Consider the following 17,330-nt stretch of genomic DNA (forward strand, 5'->3'; position numbering starts at 1 on the left):
TGCGCTCTCCGTTGAAGCGGCAGCCCTCGTCTTCCAGGGTTATTTTTCCCAGTCCTCCCCCTGCTGCCGCGTTACAGAGGCGGAGCCGGCACAGGGCGGGGAGCCCGGGACGGAGCTGGCGGGGGCAGGGTTGGCCGGGGAGAGCGGCGCTGAGCCGGGGCCGGGCCGGGCGGGGCCGGCGCAGCGCCCGCCCCTCTCGCTGCCTGGCGGCCGACGGGAAGCGGCATGGCTCCCGGCGTGGAGCTGGGTTTCGCGGCGCCGGCGGAGGGCCCGGGCGGTGCCTGGCGGCTGCACAGCACCTACTTCCCTAGCAAGGTCGGGGGGCGGCCGGCGTGGCTGGGCGAGGCCGGGCTGCCGGGCCCCGCCGCTCTGCGCTGCGGCCGCTGCCAGCAGCCCTGCGCCTTCCTGCTGCAGCTGTACGCGCCGCTGCCCGGCCGCCCCGACGCCTTCCACCGCACCCTCTTCGTGTTCGCCTGCCGCAGCCCCGCCTGCTACCGCCTGGCGGGCCCCGGCGGGCCCTTCCGCGGTGAGGCGCGGGGACGCGGGGAGGGACGGGGCGAGGGCCGCCGGCCGCCGCCCCGCTGACCGGCGCGTCTGCTCTCGCCCGCAGTGTTCCGGAGCCAGCTGCCGCGGCGGAACGACACGTACCCCGAGGAGCCGCCCCCCGAGGAGCCGCCCCCGGGCCCGGCCCCCGCGCCCCCGCGGCGGCTGGGCAGCGGCGCCGCGCTCTGCCGCGTCTGCGGCTGCCTCGGGCCGCGCTGCTGCGGGCGCTGCCGCCGCGCCGCCTACTGCGGGCCCGAGCACCAGGCGCTGGACTGGCGGCGCGGGCACCGCCGCTCCTGCGGGCAGCACGCCCCCGGAGGTGGGTCCGCGGCCGTCAGGGACCCCTGCAACGCGGGAACAACGCGTGCCAGCCTGTGGTTATACTGCACCGAGCTGCCGCCCGCAGCTCTTGAGTTCTTAAATGCTGTTGCAAACACTGTTTGGTCTGCCTTCCACTCCATTTGGATTTAGAGAGGTTCAAAGCAACAGGACGCCTGTTGTAGTTTTCCGCTGTCCTTAGTGTTTCTTACCTTCAGGTTAGGCCTAGCAGTGATGCAAATCTTTCTTGCTCATGCAGTGTTTCTGCTGTGTAGTTTGCTGTGTAGTTTTCAGGGAGAAGGACATGAAATGTGAAATGACGTTGTAAAGTGGTGTCTGTCTTCTGTTTTCTAGATGATTCGGCAGATGCAATTCCAGAGCATAACGAATTCCTTTTTCCAGAATATGAAATTTTGATAGAACCTGAGGAGCCAGAATTTCCTGCTGACAGCACTGATGATGAACAAGGAGCTGAAGATACATCAAAGGATGCAAAAGAACAAGAGGAACTTGGAGCTGCAGGCACTGCAGGTCAGAAATAAAATGCTGCCTGTAATTCTTCCCAGTTATGCCTGTTATCACATCTTTAAAATATCAAATATTGTGATTTTTACTGGTGAAAAAAAGGCTAAATCTGCAGTTATTTGCAATGCTAGTTTGTTGTAGACATCCCCTAACATAAGTTGCTTTTATGCAAGAAACTTACTAAGCTCTGACCCCGGGAGCTCTTGAAGCAGATAGCTCGGAGTTACACTGTGTCCCTGTGTGCTTCCAATAGGTAAGGAACATCTCAAGTGAGAAGGACAGGACAGAACATTTCAGCAGCATCCACCTGCTGCTGGATGCTGCTGAAATCAGGAGATTGTTTGATCGAACTAAGTCAAGCCAAGACAATTTGTCTTACTTTATCGAAAATAACATTTTCTTCTCTGTGCTAGCAGAAAACTGGTTTGAGGGTATTTTAACTGTTGAGGTTCAGTTGAAGTGCAGGCTCCTTCCTCCCTGCTCCCCCTAAATTCACGATGGGTTTGCTGCAACCACACTGGCTTTGAACACACCCAGGGTGGAGAGTTTATGGTAGTGCCAGGGAAGGATGCTGGGTTCCTGGTGGTCCCTTGCTGTGGTCCAAAGCTGTCTCAAGAGTGTTTAGTGGCCCCAGTTGATGTGGTTGTTGGAGTGTAACAGATACACTCTTCAGTGCTAAAACCTGAAGTCTGGCACATGCACAGCATGCAGGCCTTTTTCAAATGTGGTGTCCTGAAAGTTTTGTAGTGATACCTGCTGGGAGCCATAAACTTCGGTAGATTAACTCCTTCCCTTTCCAGTATTACGGTACTGACACCTATGTTTAAAATGCAACTAAAACTAGTAAATGGACCTGTGTGTGACCAAATCTTAACATGCCATGAAAAGAAAAATATCTTAGATTTATGCCAGGAATGACTTATGAAGCAAAATAAATTTACATGTGCTAATACTGTTTTTAAGTTTTAATGTATGTATCAGCCTGTAAGTTCTACTGTTCTTTTTTCTTGCTTAGGTGAAGCATTTCAGTCCTTAGATGAAGAGACATTGGAAGCAATGGCAAAACATGAGACTGAAGAAGAAAAGATCTTCCGAATGTTTAAAAAACAAGTAGCTGCTGAACCAGAGCAGGTCAGAAGATGGGGCGGCCTTTGAAAGTAGTGGTTCTGACACAGCACCCTGCTGCACCTGCAACATTTTGTACATTTTGTACCTGGTTAGAAATGGGGATGCCTCCTCATCCTCCACACACCTAACCCACACACTCTCATTATGTGCTGAACATAATTCAAGCTGAAGTAAGAGATTAGCACCTGCTCATCCACCTTAAACGGCTGGTCAGGATGAGGTGGCTCGAGGGTGCTGAATCCCTCATAGTGTGGAAGGAGCCACCATCCTGCGAACATGGTTCAAACCAAAGGACCTGGGGAACCACTGCAATGTTCCCCAGCCTGCAGCCCTTTTGGCCTTCCTTCTCAGCAGAACAAAAACTGCAGAGAAGAGCTCCGTCACTGTCACCAGCTGCATTGGGGGGTGGCTTGGCTTTTTTTAAGGTTGAAGGAATTAGTGATGGCTTTAGAATTTCCACTATTTAAAACAGAAATCTTCCCCCCCCCCCGCTATTTTTTATTACTGCAAAAGGCTAAAAAGCTACATTGTCAAACAAAACCCTGGCCCTGGTTTCATTCAGAGAAGACACAGTCCTAAATCCATCACAGTAGTGAAGAGTTTAGCCTGGTAGCTGAGGGGTTAAGGTACACACTCAGAAAGGAGGAGACTTCGAGTCTGTTCCCTTCTCTGCCTTAGCTATGTGCCTCACTCTCTCTGACCATCTCTGTACTGACTGCAAGAGTCCTTTTGCTGCTGATGTGTGATTTGCTAGTAACTGAAAAACAAAGGATGTCTGAAAATACCTTCTTGAACATTAGGATAGTCTGTTTGTATTTAGATGCAAAACTGCAGGCAGAAAGATCTGGATTGCATTCCTAACTGTGTGCAGGTCTATGTGCTAATTATCCAGCTGCTCCTTCTCTGTCTCAAGACTGCAACATACACAACCTTGCATTTCTGGGTCCCTTGGTTAGGGAATTACAAATCACTGCAGATGATCCCTGAAAAAATACGGTATGAATACTGGCATGATTCACATAGTTAAGAAAACTCATATAAGCAGCCTGTCTTATTTAGAATGCTGCATTTGCAAATGATATTTTGCCATGGCTATTAAAGAACAGACCTTTTTCTGCTCTATCTACAGCTTTGTGTCACTAAACACTTATTTTATACCAAGATGAAAGGACAGTCATGAGAACCTGAATTTCTGCTGTATTTCAGATTATTAGATACTGCAGAGGAGGAGAAGGTCCACTATGGGTGTCAGGTGAACACAGGCCTGAAGAAAAAGATATCCCAAATTGTGTATGTGGTGCCAAAAGGATATTTGAATTCCAGGTATGTTAGCTCATTTAAAAATAATACAGGTAATGTATTTCCGACTCACGATCTAATTGTATAGGTGTTGACTTATAATTTGAGCAAGAAGGTTGAAATTGCACCAAACTATGCTAAGTGATTGTACAGAGCCTTTATTTATTCTTTTAAGTGCTTTTTCACTTCATTATGTGCATTATAAATAAATTTGGCTGGAAGCATTCAGCTGTAGAACTTTGAATGCTAGAGGTGTATGTATGGTGTACACACTTAATGTCATGGAAAGGCAAAACATAGTTACTAATGGAATTTCAAATGATGGGAGGCCTACAAATCAGGCAAGTCTTATAAGGCCAAATAAAACTTACCTAGAATTCCAAATTTGGTTTATTTGACCTGCCATATACATACTAGCTTCAGCTGGGATTTTGGTGTAAGAGAATATAAATTCTTACACCAAATGCAGGACTGTTCTTCAGGAGAAGAAGTGGGGAGAGGGGAGAAGTCTGTAGCCTGCCTCTAAACCTTTTGGTTTTCCTTGAAGATTATGCCACAGCTCCTGAATCACCTTCAGGTTGACAGCCTTGGAGAGAGCATTGACTGGGGAACGCTGGTGGTGTACACTTGTGCTGAGAGCTGTGGTGGGGGAAGTGAATACCTGGAAGAGTTCATATGGAAACAAGACTATTCCACGGGCTGTGCTTTATGAAGTTGAGTCATCCAAATGGAATACTTGATGTTTCACTGCATCTCTGCACTATGCAAACACGTAGTTGAACTGAAGTCACTGATAACTGTGCATCTTGTAACAGTGATAAAACTGCTGTAACTAGACGTTGACAGCCTCTCTTGTGCTCCAGAGGAGCTTTTACTTCAACCTGGTAATGAAACCAGATGCATTTGTTCAGAAAGCTTCATTTCAAATCTCATTTCTGGAAGTTTTTTTAATAAAGATGATCAACTCTTGGATTGGTGAAATTATCTTTCGCTGGTAATGGAACTTCAAAAACTTAAAAAGATTGTAGTCTGTCAGGATTTTCATTGGGCTACTCAAAAATTAACATTCATTCAAAGAAAAGCAGACTACTGTAAACCCACTTGAGTGCTTATGTTGAAGAGCTGTACAGGAGTCAGCTAAGATAAAGCTGCATAGCCTTTTGCTGTGGAATTTAAATCTGCTTCCCTTTCTCAGCAGGTACACTAAACCTAACTTGGGAGTTTGTCACATGTTCTGATTGAGTGGTTGAGATAATATGCACAAAAATCAAGTGTTTTATCTGACTTTAAAACTATTAGCCCCATGCAGAAGAAGTAACTCCGTTACCTGGTGCAGAAGCAGTTTAAACAAAGTCAGCTCTACCAGAACACATTTGTCTTCTTACACACTGCCTGTAGCAGCAGATTTTCAGGCTGAATTGTACCTTAAGTCTGCCATAATTGATGGAGTTTAAAAATAAGTGTCCTCTGCAGGGATTCTTCCACTGTATGACTGCCATATAGCTGAGGCAAGAGAATAATAAACCATAATGCTGAGCTTTACTGTGGTAGTTAGTTGCCTAACTCCTCCTGTGGCTATGGCAGTATTTGCAGAAAAGGCTTTTTTGTATGTTTCCCTATAGAATTGACTTCAGTTACATATTCCCTTACCCTGCTCCAACCATCCATAGCTGCTTACCTGTGACTCTGTGGGGCCCACTGTGGGGGTTTTGAAATCGTTTAGGTGTGGAAAGTACTCAAATAAACAGGCAGAGAATGCTGTACCTGAAAGTGGTTTTGTTATCAAAGGACTTAATTTCTAGCAGGGTATTTTGAAGCCCTGGTCCATGTTATGAAAGAGCAAACTGTCTTAAGTCACTGTAGTACAGTTGAAAACTGTCCTATGGTTTCTTAGGGCTTCAAGCTTTCTGAAGATTTGAAGAGTTTTGCACGTAAGTTAGTAATAGTTCAGATCCAACAAAAGCATGGACAGCCATACAGTTATAGCCAAGAGCTCTCAGGAACATTCATGATCTCACAGCACAGAGTGGCACAGCACTGAAGGCAACACAGTGCTTGAATCCTGCACAGCTACATTAATAAACAGCGTATTTCTGGTAAGAGCCACGAAACCAGTCATTAAAACACCTGGAGAGACACTGGTGTAGAGAGAAGACTGGAGATTAAGGTCACTCGGAATTTGCAAATGGAACAGTATCAAAGCCAGCCGAAACTTAATTTTGTCTGGAATGAAATACTAACTTAGTAATGAGACTGTTATTTACATTTGGGCTAGTTTCAGATAAAAGCTGTTTGAAATAATGTGTAAGTCATAGAGATGCTATTATTCCTGGATATATACTGAAGGAAAAAAACTTCTATTTTTAGCTCTGAGCCTATTAGGCTTCAAGCCTTGTTCAGAATGAAGATTACGTACCTACTGACTCCAGTTGGAAGGGCTTTGACATCTTAGAGGAACACTAATATAGTGAAGCTGTCACAGCTGATAAAATACAAAAGCAGTAATTTAAAGAGATTCTAGAAGCTAAGTAGGGATCTATTGTTTCAGTCAAGTGCAGCTATTTAAGACTTGCCTGAATCCCATCTGTTGAACATAACACACACTCAAACACAAGCTTCTTTAACCAGTCATCTCTTTTGCTTTAACATATTGGAAATATTCAAGATAGACATTGCCAAGGTGCCAAGGATGTGACTGCTGGTATGCAAGCCAGAGCACTGCTAAGATTCTCTCAAAACAACATGTCACTTACAGCAGTGCATTTGCTATTAAAAAATCTATTAAGGAAAAAAAAAGTAATTCAATGTATTTCATTCTACCAGCTGGGTAATTTTGAAATTTATTAAGACAGTTCCCATAGTTGTATAAACAGGGTTTATTGTACATGTGGTGTTGAAGAAGGAAAGAGAAGAAAGGTATATATTATATATATATGTACAGTGAGCCATTTTAATTAATAAATTTATTCTGTCTTGCTTAATACTGGAAAGAGGGAATGTGTCTGGCACCAAAGAAATTTAAAATTGAAAAAATTTAAAAGCTAAAGTTCTGAAAATTATAAAACCATGGTCTTATGGAAGGAACTTAAAACATATATACATGGCAATTAAAGTGGTTTATACACTGAGTGACACAGTTGCATTTGTCTTTAAACCAACTTACAGATTTTCTATTAATAGAACTGGCATTAAAACTATTTAAAAGCTAGAATATAAATAAAAGTTGGAGGGGCTGCTCCAAGAACAGCCCAGTAAAGCAACTCACAGTAACTCAGTAGACATATTCAAGAAAACAGTTCCCCTTGAGCATCAGGGAAGTAGGCACTAACTGGGAAATAGTCCAAGTCCTGGTGTTGCAGTTGCACTGGAAGTCCGTTTCTTGTTACTGCTGTGCCATACACAATACCTTTTAAAATATACCCCTGATTTCTCTGAAGTGTGTAGAAACTGTTACGTTGTCTTTCTGAATCCCTTTAAAATAGGATAGATGTTTTCAAATGCTTCATAGATTTCTGCTCGTACTTTAGCACCTGGAAGAAGGGAAGGGATAAAATTAGTTTGTACCTTTCGCCAAATACTTAATTTTAGCTTTTAGAATGTGTATGCGAATGCAACTCTCTATAAAACCTACGTGTATCCATAAATCTCCACTTTTACAATCCTTTTTAACACATTTCAGAGAGCTTACATTACCAGCCTTCTCTGTTTAATCTGACAACTGCTAAAACTTTCACTAGCATCTCTGTGACGATGCTATGTTGCAAATGGAATTTTCATATACATGATTTCCACAAGAGACCCAACAACAAAGCACAGCCCTGTAGAATGTTTGTGCAGAAAAGCCTAACTGGTGGAGCTTTTTTTGACAGTGTGAATATCAGGGGGAGGAAGGTCTGGCAGTGGAGACCACTGCAGAGAACTGCATTTCCCCACACTGCAGGGACATGATCCTTCTTTCGTCTGTGGGTCTTGTGGGTTTCTTCTTCATAGTAAAACACAGCATGACAAAAAATGGAGGGAGTAGGCTGAGCACCCGAGGTTGAGGATATCCTAGAGCTCAAGTATCTCCCCTTCTTCAGCTGCTGTATCACAGAGCACGGCAGCAGTGGGCAATGAAGCTGCCAAAGAAAAGCTAGCTCAGTCACATGCTCAGCCACAGAAACAGTCTTTCAGATTTTGCCAGAAAGATCACCTGCATTCTTACAGCTTTTTGGGCACCTGCATAACTGACTAGGGTTCATGATGATTATTCCTTTGATCTAGCCAAATGTGCTGATGCTTTGTGCACTCCCATCTTAAGGAACACAGTGCAGGTAGCTGTGCGTGCAGTGGCAATGCTGAGCTGCAGGTTGAGCTCTGGCTGAAGGACACCCAGGCAAGAGGCCTGAACTGCTCAATCTTTGCATAACAACGCCTGGTGCTGAGCTCTCAAGAAAACCTGGTCTGACTGTGTGAGTGGGGTGTGTAGGGAGTCAAGTAGGACACCTGTTGGCTTTGCTGGAGCAGCCCACTGCAAACAGGCTTTGGTCCTGCTGCAGCTAGTGTGGCTCTGACTGCCAGGGTGTTTGCTGGATGGCTGCACAGGGAAGTTTCCTTAACATCACCATCCATGGAATACTCTATTCAGTACTGTCATCTCTAAAGGAAAAGTACCTGGCAGCTTATGTATCCCTGTCTGTTCTCTGTCATACAGTCTAAATCTCACCTCTTGGAGTAAGATACTGTCTTTACTTACCAGTTAAAACCACTTTTCCAGAAACAAAAATAAGCAGAACAATTCTTGGCTTAATCATTCTGTAGATTAAGCCAGGAAACAATTCTGGCTCGTAGCTGTAAGAGAAGAGAGTGTGTTTAAATGTGCTTGCAGCCCCATGTTCCACCCTATCTTCTGGGCCCAGTCTAGAACTGGACAGAGCAGATGCAGACTTCCCTGAAACTTGGGGAGGGTAGCCGGGAATATCATTTTGACAGGTTCACATTGGGCAGCCTCAGTTACACCTGAGGCAGTGCAGAAATGGGAACAAAGATGCAGGTTTCCTCGTGGTGCAAGGGAATAATCCAAACAGATGTCACCTTCTAAGACAGTATACAACAAGAATGAAACATAAGCAAGCCTTTTTTTACCTGCTGAACTGCTGGTGTGTGAGTACCAATCCTTCCAGTCTGATGGGAAATTTCACATCACAGCTGCCCACCATATTCTGAATTTTAAAATCCAAAAATTTTGCAGGAAAACCCAATTTCTGAACAACTCTTGCATACTTCCTTGCAGCCAGCCTGGATTGCTCCTCACTGAAGTGAGAAAAGGATATCTGTATTACCGCCTCAGTTAAGTATTACTTCAAGCAAACAGCATTTAACCACAAATACCTAACTGAGGAAAAAAGTCTGTGTGGAGGGAGAGGGGAGTTCCCATGAAAAATTTTTACATCCAAAATTAATAACTAGCACTGACTGGTTTTCATGCTAATTTTGGTAATAGGCTCCTGGACACCAACATTATTGTTGCACTCACTGTTCATGAGACACCAAATGTAAATTATAAATCCATACATTTTACATTTTTAAAATACTGACCAGAGTCCCTCTAGTGGGACATTACGATGGTTACTTAAGTTTTTACTGTAGAACAGCCTTGAACTACTACTGCTAGAAAATATGAATTTCTAGAAAAATCTGTCAACTGGCAAAATCTTCTGATTGATTTAGCCCAGACATTCAAACATGTGTTTAATACAACTGCACAGCCTTGCCCACTGTTGCAGAATTCAGTTTGCTTCAGGTTTGTAAACAGCTGAGAATCTGTTGCTGATGCAGAGTAAGACAACTTGAATTTCAAGTGTCACCAGGCAGACAAAGTGTTTCCCTGTACAGATCTATTAATTCATCTCTGCTCATTAGTTTATTCCTTCTGGATTCCTAGCCGACTTCTTCAGAGCAGAATTTCTCTCCTGCCCACCAGAGTTAAGCTTATGTTTATTTTTCAATTCTTGTTCTTCAGTGGTCATGTTAAGAACAGATCAGACTACAGGAACCAGAGATTTGGAGCTCTTGTCCTGTAATGAATGAAGCTATTAAAATATAAAATCCTTCTCTCACCATCCTTACAATTTAAGCAGTTCCAATACCTAGTTGCTGATTTTTTAAAAAATTATTAGAAAAAGCAAGGCCAAACTGCAAGGCCAAAAAAATGAATATAATAACTTCTGCAAACCAGTTTATCAGACTGAATGAAAACACATCAGAAATAGAGCTACCGTTTCCCCTTCCTCTTCCCCAAGAGAGGAAGTCTCTTCAATCATAAAACAGGCATTTTCTGTAGAAATGTGTATAATCTGAGATAACTGTGATTAGTTCTACCTGTACAGCTTTGATGTGTCTATATAAACAAGCATCATGGTACACAAGAAAAGACAGCCTGAGTTAGTTTGCTCGTAGTGCCTAAACATACCTTTTTGCTCCTGTGCACACCATTTTTCCAGAGCTGAATATCAGTGCAGTAGTACGTGGTTCTCTTATTCTCATAATAACAGCAGCAAAACGCTGAAGTGTGAGCATTGAGACTGTTAGTGATATACTGCTGTCATCATCACATTAAAACCAAATCTGCATCATGTAAGTTACACTGCAGTGCAAGGAAAACTAAGATCAAACATACTTACAGATCAGTCAAAGTTTACTTGAAATGCTTAAACTGTAAGTACCTTCAAGCACACACACTGAGAGGTAGAGCCAGGCAGGAAGGGATATTTACCACTGCATTCCTGTTCATCTCTCATTACTATATGTGCATATATATATATATATATATATAAGAACATATATATGTAACATATAAATAATGCTAACATTTGCATCAGAGCAATAGAAACAATTTTAAAATAAATTTTTAAAAACTCCTCCATATGTGTTGGAATTTTATCTCTTATAATAAGCAGGATGGAAGACTATTCAAAAAAATGGACAGTGTTACAATACCAGCAAACAGAACAGCTGGAGATCAAAGTCCTGTGTAAACAGAAGTGACCTCAGCTACCATTGTAGGACACAGCAGCCTAATTAGCTCTAGCTTTTTATTCTCAGTAAGCATTTCCAAATATTCTTAAATTCCTTGAAGCAAGAGATACTGGAAACTGAGGTGGGCACACGTGCACACACACACACACAAAAAAAACCCAAAAAAACCTCCTGTTTGTTATATTTAACTTAGAACAGCTCACCCTGCAGTCCCATGAATTGTTCTGCTAACATAACCAAGGCGGTAGCGTGGGTTACCCAACAGCACATTTGTCAAAATATGACTTAAATAATATAGCCAAGCAACATCTTTCTTTGAGAGATGAAACTACTGACTAAATGTCAGGAGTGTGTTACATAACCCTTCTATCCCTCTGCCATGGAAAACAGTGTTTCATATCGATTATTCTAGCCTCCAAGTTTTACACAGCCACCTACCCCCTACATTAAGAGTTACCAAGCATGCTCAAATTTTTGCTGCGCTAATATCTTACTCACAATTATGTAACAGCATCACTGGTACAAACTTACAGTAAGAGTAATTTATCATATATTCCTGCATGTGTGCTTTAACCTTTAAAAGCAGAGCTCAGGTCAACTGCAGCAAAATACTAAACGCTAAAACAAGAAAAACACACACCCCAGGAAAACTGAAGCCTTCCCAAGACAAGCCAATTCAACTATGCGACATCTCAACTTTTATTAGCGTCCAGCTACTGTTGTTGCAAAGGTAACATTTTCAAGAGGAGCCACCCAAAAGAAACATAAAGCAACATTATTTTCTTGATTTAATGCTCCAGGTCCTTTGCTGTTCAGATTTCCCAAGCTAAAAAGACACCACTTATTTAGAACCCTACTACTATTAAGAAGCAGCAGGCAACTTTGAAGTCAGTATGCAAAAAAAATCAATTTAATTGATTTTGTTTTGATCCATTTTAATGTTCCACCAAACTTAGCCATCAGAAGCAATGAGACAGCAGAAGTACTGGAGGAGAACATAGGGAAGTGAGACTGTGAAAAATAAGTGAATGCCCTGTGACCGTGAGAATTCCAGAGGAGCAGCTAGGTGGAGGAAACCACAGCTCTGGCAGGAGTCCAGGATTTTAACTCTTCTTTCCTATCTCCTTGTTGGGAGATAGGGAACAAGATTTCATCATCAGACATTTCACAGTAATAAGCAAAAAGAGCTCACTGAGCACTACAAACAAATATGCCCACATGAACAGCAGCAGAGGCCACCTCTACCACAAAAAGCTTGGCCACTGTACTACACTGTTGATTAGGTTGTTTCTAAATCTAACAACTTACAACCTGGTGCACATCACAGCCACCTCAGCATAAAAATGCTTTTTACTAATTTGAATGTCCTAAGGTTATCATGATTTCCCTTTTAACTACAGTATAAAACTGCATATATAGCAAGTAGGTTTTTCAGTCTATTGCAGCAGCCTGCAGCCACAACCTGTGCCTTTAATTTATCTGTTACAGGATGAACTCTTAATACATTTCTCTTACCTTGGGATTATATTCAGCATTTCGGGCACGAAGTGCAATAGTTTTTAGGTCAAGTTTGCAACCAAGATTCACTGTGGACACAATATTCCTAAAGACAGATCAGAGAAATATATTAAAAAAAAAAAAAAAGGAATTCATGTGTCTTCCTCATTTTTAACAAAGCCTAATCATTTTTTTTAAATTATTATTTTGTTTCTCCAAATGAATTTGAACAGCATTCTTCCTACTAACAGGAGCTCTGAGCAGTGTTTTGGCTCAGGAACCTCCTTTTGTAGGGCAGAAGTTCCTAAGGCATAATTGCTGATTCCTCCTTATCTGTCAGCTATTATGAAAAGTGTCCCATGAGAAGAATCTCTATTTCAGTTTGGGAGGAAAAATTACTGATGCTGAGAGCCCTCACCACAATCAGGGAAGCTGCTGGAAAGAGGAGAAAATGATAGTACCATCTGAAAATTTCCTTGCTATGCCCTTCAAGGAGGAGGGTGCAAAACTAAGTGGGAATGACCTAGGAGGTAAATGCATTGCCAGGAGATGGGATAGTAGGTGTCCAGAAAGCTTAAGAAAGTTACTAGATAAAAAATTTTGTTTTCTGGGAAAACCCTGAAATATAAAGGTCCTCAGTGAGGGAAAAAAAGTAAGAAAAATATGAGAAACTACTTTTTCAATTCATGGTATCAACCATTTCTTGTTGTCCCTTCCATAAACTTCTGAAGTATTCTCTTTAAAACTGAAGTTCACTGAAAATACTTCCTTACCTGAACTTGGAACTAGTTCTAGGGTTTTTTACCTTCTCGCAAACTCAGTGTTAGCCATGCATTAGAATAGGAAACATCATGAACTCCTAAACTGCAAGGAGTTATAAATTATGACGGTGGTAAATGAAGACATATATAACCCTCCGTTGGTATGCTCCAAAGATGTACCGTTGACAAATCACTAAGAAACTGTTTATATTACTAAGTGGTTTAGTAATGAAGCTAAGCTAAAAATAAAAGTAAAAATTACTCATATTGCTACAGGAGACTCATAAATTCTCAGGACCTCCCTTCCCACCAAAATGCAGTACCTAATTCCTGATGTGACTTTGGTCCTAAGTCTTTAAAGGGCTATCTGAGAAAGGACATGATGCACTAACACATCTGGGGCACTCACTGTAGTTGTGGCACTATGCCAGAGCTCTCTGACGCCGGTGTTGCAGGAGTTATTGGAGTCATTGGAGTCATTGGAGAGGAGTACAGAGGTGTGGTTCCTGGTAAAGGGGCTGTGGTAAGAGTCTGTGAATGGAAGAGCTGGGGGGTTTGACCAGATGTTCCCTGTGTCGCTTGCTGTGATGTGGATTGCTGTGCTGCTTGCTGCTGCTGCTGCTGCCGCTGCTGTTCCTCCAATATGGACAGACTGTTGGTGCTCTGGACAGGCTGCGGTGTCAGTCCTGTGCCATATGGCATCATTGGGCTGAAAATTGGAATTCCTGGAGTCATTGCACCCTACAGAAGAAAACATGACACGAAAACCACAGATCATGATGACTCCATTTTGTTTTTAAGAGACAAAGTTTTCAGGAGGAGTCAAAAATAAATCTCTGTTAGCTGAGTTGCTCATATCAAACCTGAAGCATATAGCAGTAATTCATTAAAATCAGAAAATCCTTGGAAATGCAAATGTTCTATAGAATAAAGTACTACCCAAAGGAATCTAGGGAACATGACATGCTTCTCACACTACCTTGCAAGCATGTCTCAACTTTGACCCATAATTTAACTTGAAATTGTTTGAACACCAACTGTGCTCACTGTACCCACTGCATTCATAGCCCAGCAACAATCCATTACGTACATAGTTTAAGGAGCAACCACCAAAAATAAATTAAATTAAATCTTTCCAATTTGTCAGCCATGTTTCAACTTAAGAGGAACCCCATTAAGAAATCTCACAGATATTCCATGTATAAGAAACCGTGTTTTTCTTATACTTCTGAATACAGACATCAATGGTTTCAAAATTCTGCTTTATACTAGTATTATTCGATACCTAGCAGAATTTTTCAGATCTGCAAACAAAAAAAGTGAAGCTAGATGCAAGAAAGAGAAAGCATTTCACAAAGGAAATTCAGATCATAGTTAGATTTTACATTTGTTTTTACCTGAGGGGAGGCTAAGCCTTGAGCGTAGGGTGGCAAACTGTTGTTCTGATCCATGATTCCAGTTATTTCTTTGGTGAGGCCAGAAGTACTTCCTTCAATTAATTTAAATAAACTTCAAATCCTAGAGGTTTTTTAACCGTTTAAAACATTCCAGTGAAGCAGCTTTTAAAGCCAAGCTGAAAGTGTTAGGAAAACATCAGCTTCAGAGAAATATGAGTCTACAACACTAACCAAAGCCTGGAAAGAAAAAACGTAATATCTTGAGAATAATATCTAAACACAAACCCAAAAGCAAACCCATCAGCTGCTGACTCAGATAAGAGACGCCCACCTACAAATACATATAAGAATGTTCACGCGTACACACACACGCATGCACAATCCATAAAAATAACCTTTTTCAGGCACATTCCATAGGAACTTTGCAGTATGATTCTGCTGAAGTCCCTGGCAGGTCACCTGACTCACATAGACAGTCTAATCAAACCCTGCTGCACAAACAGCTCAAGCTGTTGATGCTCATTGTACTCCAAGCTTTGCTTTAGATGCAAAAGCACAGATTTGTTAAGAATTTAATTCCCTTGGCTACTAATTGACATTGCTTGTAAGTCATTTTAAGGCTTGGGCTTTCAAAAATTACTTTTTTTTTCTTCTATGAGAAAAGCATTGCAGCTCAAATCACAGCTAGGAAAACATCTTCCATCTAAATCCATAAAACAAAGCATGAACAGATTTCAAACTGTAATGACATGCATTTCACGAGGAAAAAAGAAATATGTGAAAACCAATTTCAAGTACACAAGTGAAACGTACAATGACTTTCATTTTTTAACTATACTGCTGCTGCTGTGTTTTGGAAATAAACAACAGAAGTGCAGAATTTAAATGTTATTATACCAATGATATAAAACATTATCCCATTAATTTGTAAGTTCCTTAACTATTTCTAAGAAATATTCAAGGTCATTATCAGGCCAGAGGTAGGCCACCTCAAAATCTGAATACAGCCTATTCAGCCTCTCTTTCTTTTAAGATATGAGAGCTTAGAACTATAATAATATTTACACTGCAGCTAGAAAAGCCTGCTTCTTTCCACCTATCACCATATTACCATCTTTACCTTCACCAAAGGTATCAATCAGAGCACCCAGGTTTTACAACGTGGGTACATTAAAGGCCTAAACATTATCCTGGAAGAAACAAAGTCAACTCCTCGACAGCCCAGCTATTTATTAAGAAGGCTGGATACCAGGCATGCCAAAACCTGCACCCAGGGCACTGTCTTCGCAGAGGTCCCTCTACCCACTTAGCGCGGCTTGCTCAGATCTCCACTACAAACGTCGGGCGACGCTTCGCTCGAGGGAACAGAGTCCAGAAGCCGGAGACAGCCCGGAGGAGGCCCCGACCCACCCCCGAGGCCCCTTTCGGGCTCGCCACCAGCCACACGGCAGCGCTCGGCGTGCGGCCACAGCCTGCCCGCGCCCCCAGCCCTCCTCGCTCCCCATCCAGCACCGGCCCCGGCCCCGCGCAGCCCCCGCCCGCCCTCGCAGGGTCCCGCCGCTGCCCGCGCCCATCCCGCGGTCGGCGCCTCGGCCGCCGCTCGCCCCCGAGCCGCGGCGGGGGAGAGAAAGGCGGCCGCCGCTTCCGCGCCGCGGGAGTCCTTCCCTGCTCCCCGGCCGCGGCTCAGGCCGCCCCGGAGGTGCGGAGCAAGCCCGGCCCGCGCACCGTCCCCGCCCTCCAGGCCCGGCCTGCCCCGCACCATCGTGCCCCGCCGGCGGGCAGGGGGCGAGCGGCGGCCGCAGGGAGCGGCGGGCACTCGGTGGCGGGCACTCGGTACCTGGCGCTCGCTGCGCTCCCGCCGCGCTCAGCGCCCGCCGGAGCCCGGCCGCGCCCCGCCCCCGCGCCACCGGCGCGCCCGGCGCGTCACTTCCCGCCGCCAGCGGGACAAGAGCTTCGCAGGGAGGAACCCTCGGAAATCAAACCAGGGCGAGTGCAGGGTCCTGCATCTGGAGAGGCGTGACCACATGCACCAGCACAGGCTGGGGCCAGCCCGCTGGGAAGCAGCTCTGTGGAGAAAGCCCTGGGGCTCCTGGTGCAAAGAGGCTGTCCATGAGCCAGCAGTGCCCTTGTGGCCAAGACGGCCGGTGCTATCCTGGGATGCATTAGGAAGAGCACTGCCAGCCGGTCGATCCTGCCCCTCTACTCAGCCCTGGTGAGGCACATCTGGAGTGCTGTGTCCTGTTCTGGGCTCCTAGGACAGGAAAGTCATGGAGCTCCTGGAGCAGATGCAACAGAGGACTACAGAGATGATTAAGGGATTGGAGCATCCACTTATGAGGAAAGGCTGAGGGACCTGGGCCTGTTCAGCCTCGAGAAGGGACGACTGAGAGGGGACCTCATAAATGTGAATAAATATCTAAAGGGTGGGGGTGAAGAGGATTCATCCAGGCTCATCTTGGTGGTGCCAAGCAATAGGACAAGAGGCAATGGGCAGATACGGATGCACAGGAAGTTCCACCTGGATATGAGAAAGAACATTTTTACTGTGCAGGTGACCGAGCACTGGAACAGATTGTCCTGAGAAGTTGTGGAGTCTCCCTCACTGGAGATGTGAAAGAACTATCTGGACACAACCCTGTGTCAGGTGCTCTAGGATGACCCTGCTTGAGCAGAAAGGTTGTCCCCTGTGGTCCCTTCCAGATCCTGTGAATCTGTGGGGGTCCCTGGCAGTGCACCAGGCCCTCACAGAAGGTGTGGTTCTTCCCACTGGAGCTGTACAGAGTTCCACACTGCTGTGCTGCGACCTGCGGATCTCACTGCTGTGTCTGCATGGGGACTGCAGCCA

General features: G+C 44.2%; 3 protein-coding genes across 5 annotated transcripts; 2 read left to right on the top strand and 1 right to left on the bottom strand.

The window, feature by feature from the left end:
- Window positions 1-85: 85 nt before the first annotated feature.
- Window positions 86-5,576, top strand: PDCD2 (programmed cell death 2). Its single transcript, XM_038130303.1, has 6 exons — window positions 86-526; window positions 611-862; window positions 1,216-1,392; window positions 2,402-2,517; window positions 3,721-3,837; window positions 4,361-5,576. Exons 1-6 carry the CDS (start codon window positions 226-228, stop codon window positions 4,523-4,525), a joined length of 1,128 nt encoding a protein of 375 aa, XP_037986231.1. The 5' UTR covers window positions 86-225; the 3' UTR covers window positions 4,526-5,576.
- A 1,098-nt stretch (window positions 5,577-6,674) lies between these two features.
- LOC119698456 (TATA-box binding protein) lies at window positions 6,675-16,404 on the bottom strand. 3 transcript variants are annotated; one of them, XM_038130305.1, is made up of 8 exons: window positions 16,323-16,404; window positions 14,486-14,722; window positions 13,498-13,829; window positions 12,346-12,433; window positions 10,265-10,356; window positions 8,938-9,105; window positions 8,549-8,643; window positions 6,675-7,343 (listed from the first exon to the last, which is right to left on the bottom strand). In XM_038130305.1, exons 2-8 carry the CDS (start codon window positions 14,537-14,539, stop codon window positions 7,264-7,266), a joined length of 909 nt encoding a protein of 302 aa, XP_037986233.1. In that variant the 5' UTR covers window positions 14,540-14,722; window positions 16,323-16,404; the 3' UTR covers window positions 6,675-7,263. The 3 variants fall into 3 exon arrangements, with proteins under 3 accessions (XP_037986233.1, XP_037986234.1, XP_037986235.1); XM_038130306.1 differs by having other exon boundaries at window positions 6,677-7,343; window positions 16,245-16,385; XM_038130307.1 differs by having other exon boundaries at window positions 6,822-7,343; window positions 14,486-14,661; window positions 16,323-16,383.
- Window positions 14,835-16,505, top strand: LOC119699117 (proline-rich protein 2-like). The gene is made up of 2 exons (XM_038132162.1): window positions 14,835-14,844; window positions 15,796-16,505. The coding sequence occupies exons 1-2, from the start codon at window positions 14,835-14,837 to the stop codon at window positions 16,503-16,505; spliced, it is 720 nt and encodes a 239-aa protein (XP_037988090.1).
- The last annotated feature ends 825 nt before the right edge of the window (window positions 16,506-17,330 follow it).

This window comes from Motacilla alba, chromosome 3, assembly GCF_015832195.1.
Source record: "Motacilla alba alba isolate MOTALB_02 chromosome 3, Motacilla_alba_V1.0_pri, whole genome shotgun sequence".
Taxonomy (NCBI): domain Eukaryota; kingdom Metazoa; phylum Chordata; class Aves; order Passeriformes; family Motacillidae; genus Motacilla; species Motacilla alba.

What these genes read in the sequence shown, in the direction of transcription:
- PDCD2 (XM_038130303.1), top strand. Translation starts at nt 226, where the DNA reads ATGGCTCCCGGCGTGGAGCTGGGTTTCGCGGCGCCGGCGGAGGGCCCG. An exon ending in CCCCGGCGGGCCCTTCCGCG is followed by an intron (nt 527 to 610) that starts GTGAGGCGCGGG and finishes TCTCGCCCGCAG; the next exon opens with TGTTCCGGAGCCAGCTGCCG. An exon ending in AAAGGATATTTGAATTCCAG is followed by an intron (nt 3,838 to 4,360) that starts GTATGTTAGCTC and finishes TTTTCCTTGAAG; the next exon opens with ATTATGCCACAGCTCCTGAA.
- LOC119698456 (XM_038130305.1), bottom strand. Translation starts at nt 14,539, where the DNA reads ATGGATCAGAACAACAGTTTGCCACCCTACGCTCAAGGCTTAGCCTCC. An exon ending in AAGGCTTAGCCTCCCCTCAG is followed by an intron (nt 13,830 to 14,485) that starts GTAAAAACAAAT and finishes TTTCTTCTGTAG; the next exon opens with GGTGCAATGACTCCAGGAAT. An exon ending in ATGCTGAATATAATCCCAAG is followed by an intron (nt 10,357 to 12,345) that starts GTAAGAGAAATG and finishes CTCACACTTCAG; the next exon opens with CGTTTTGCTGCTGTTATTAT.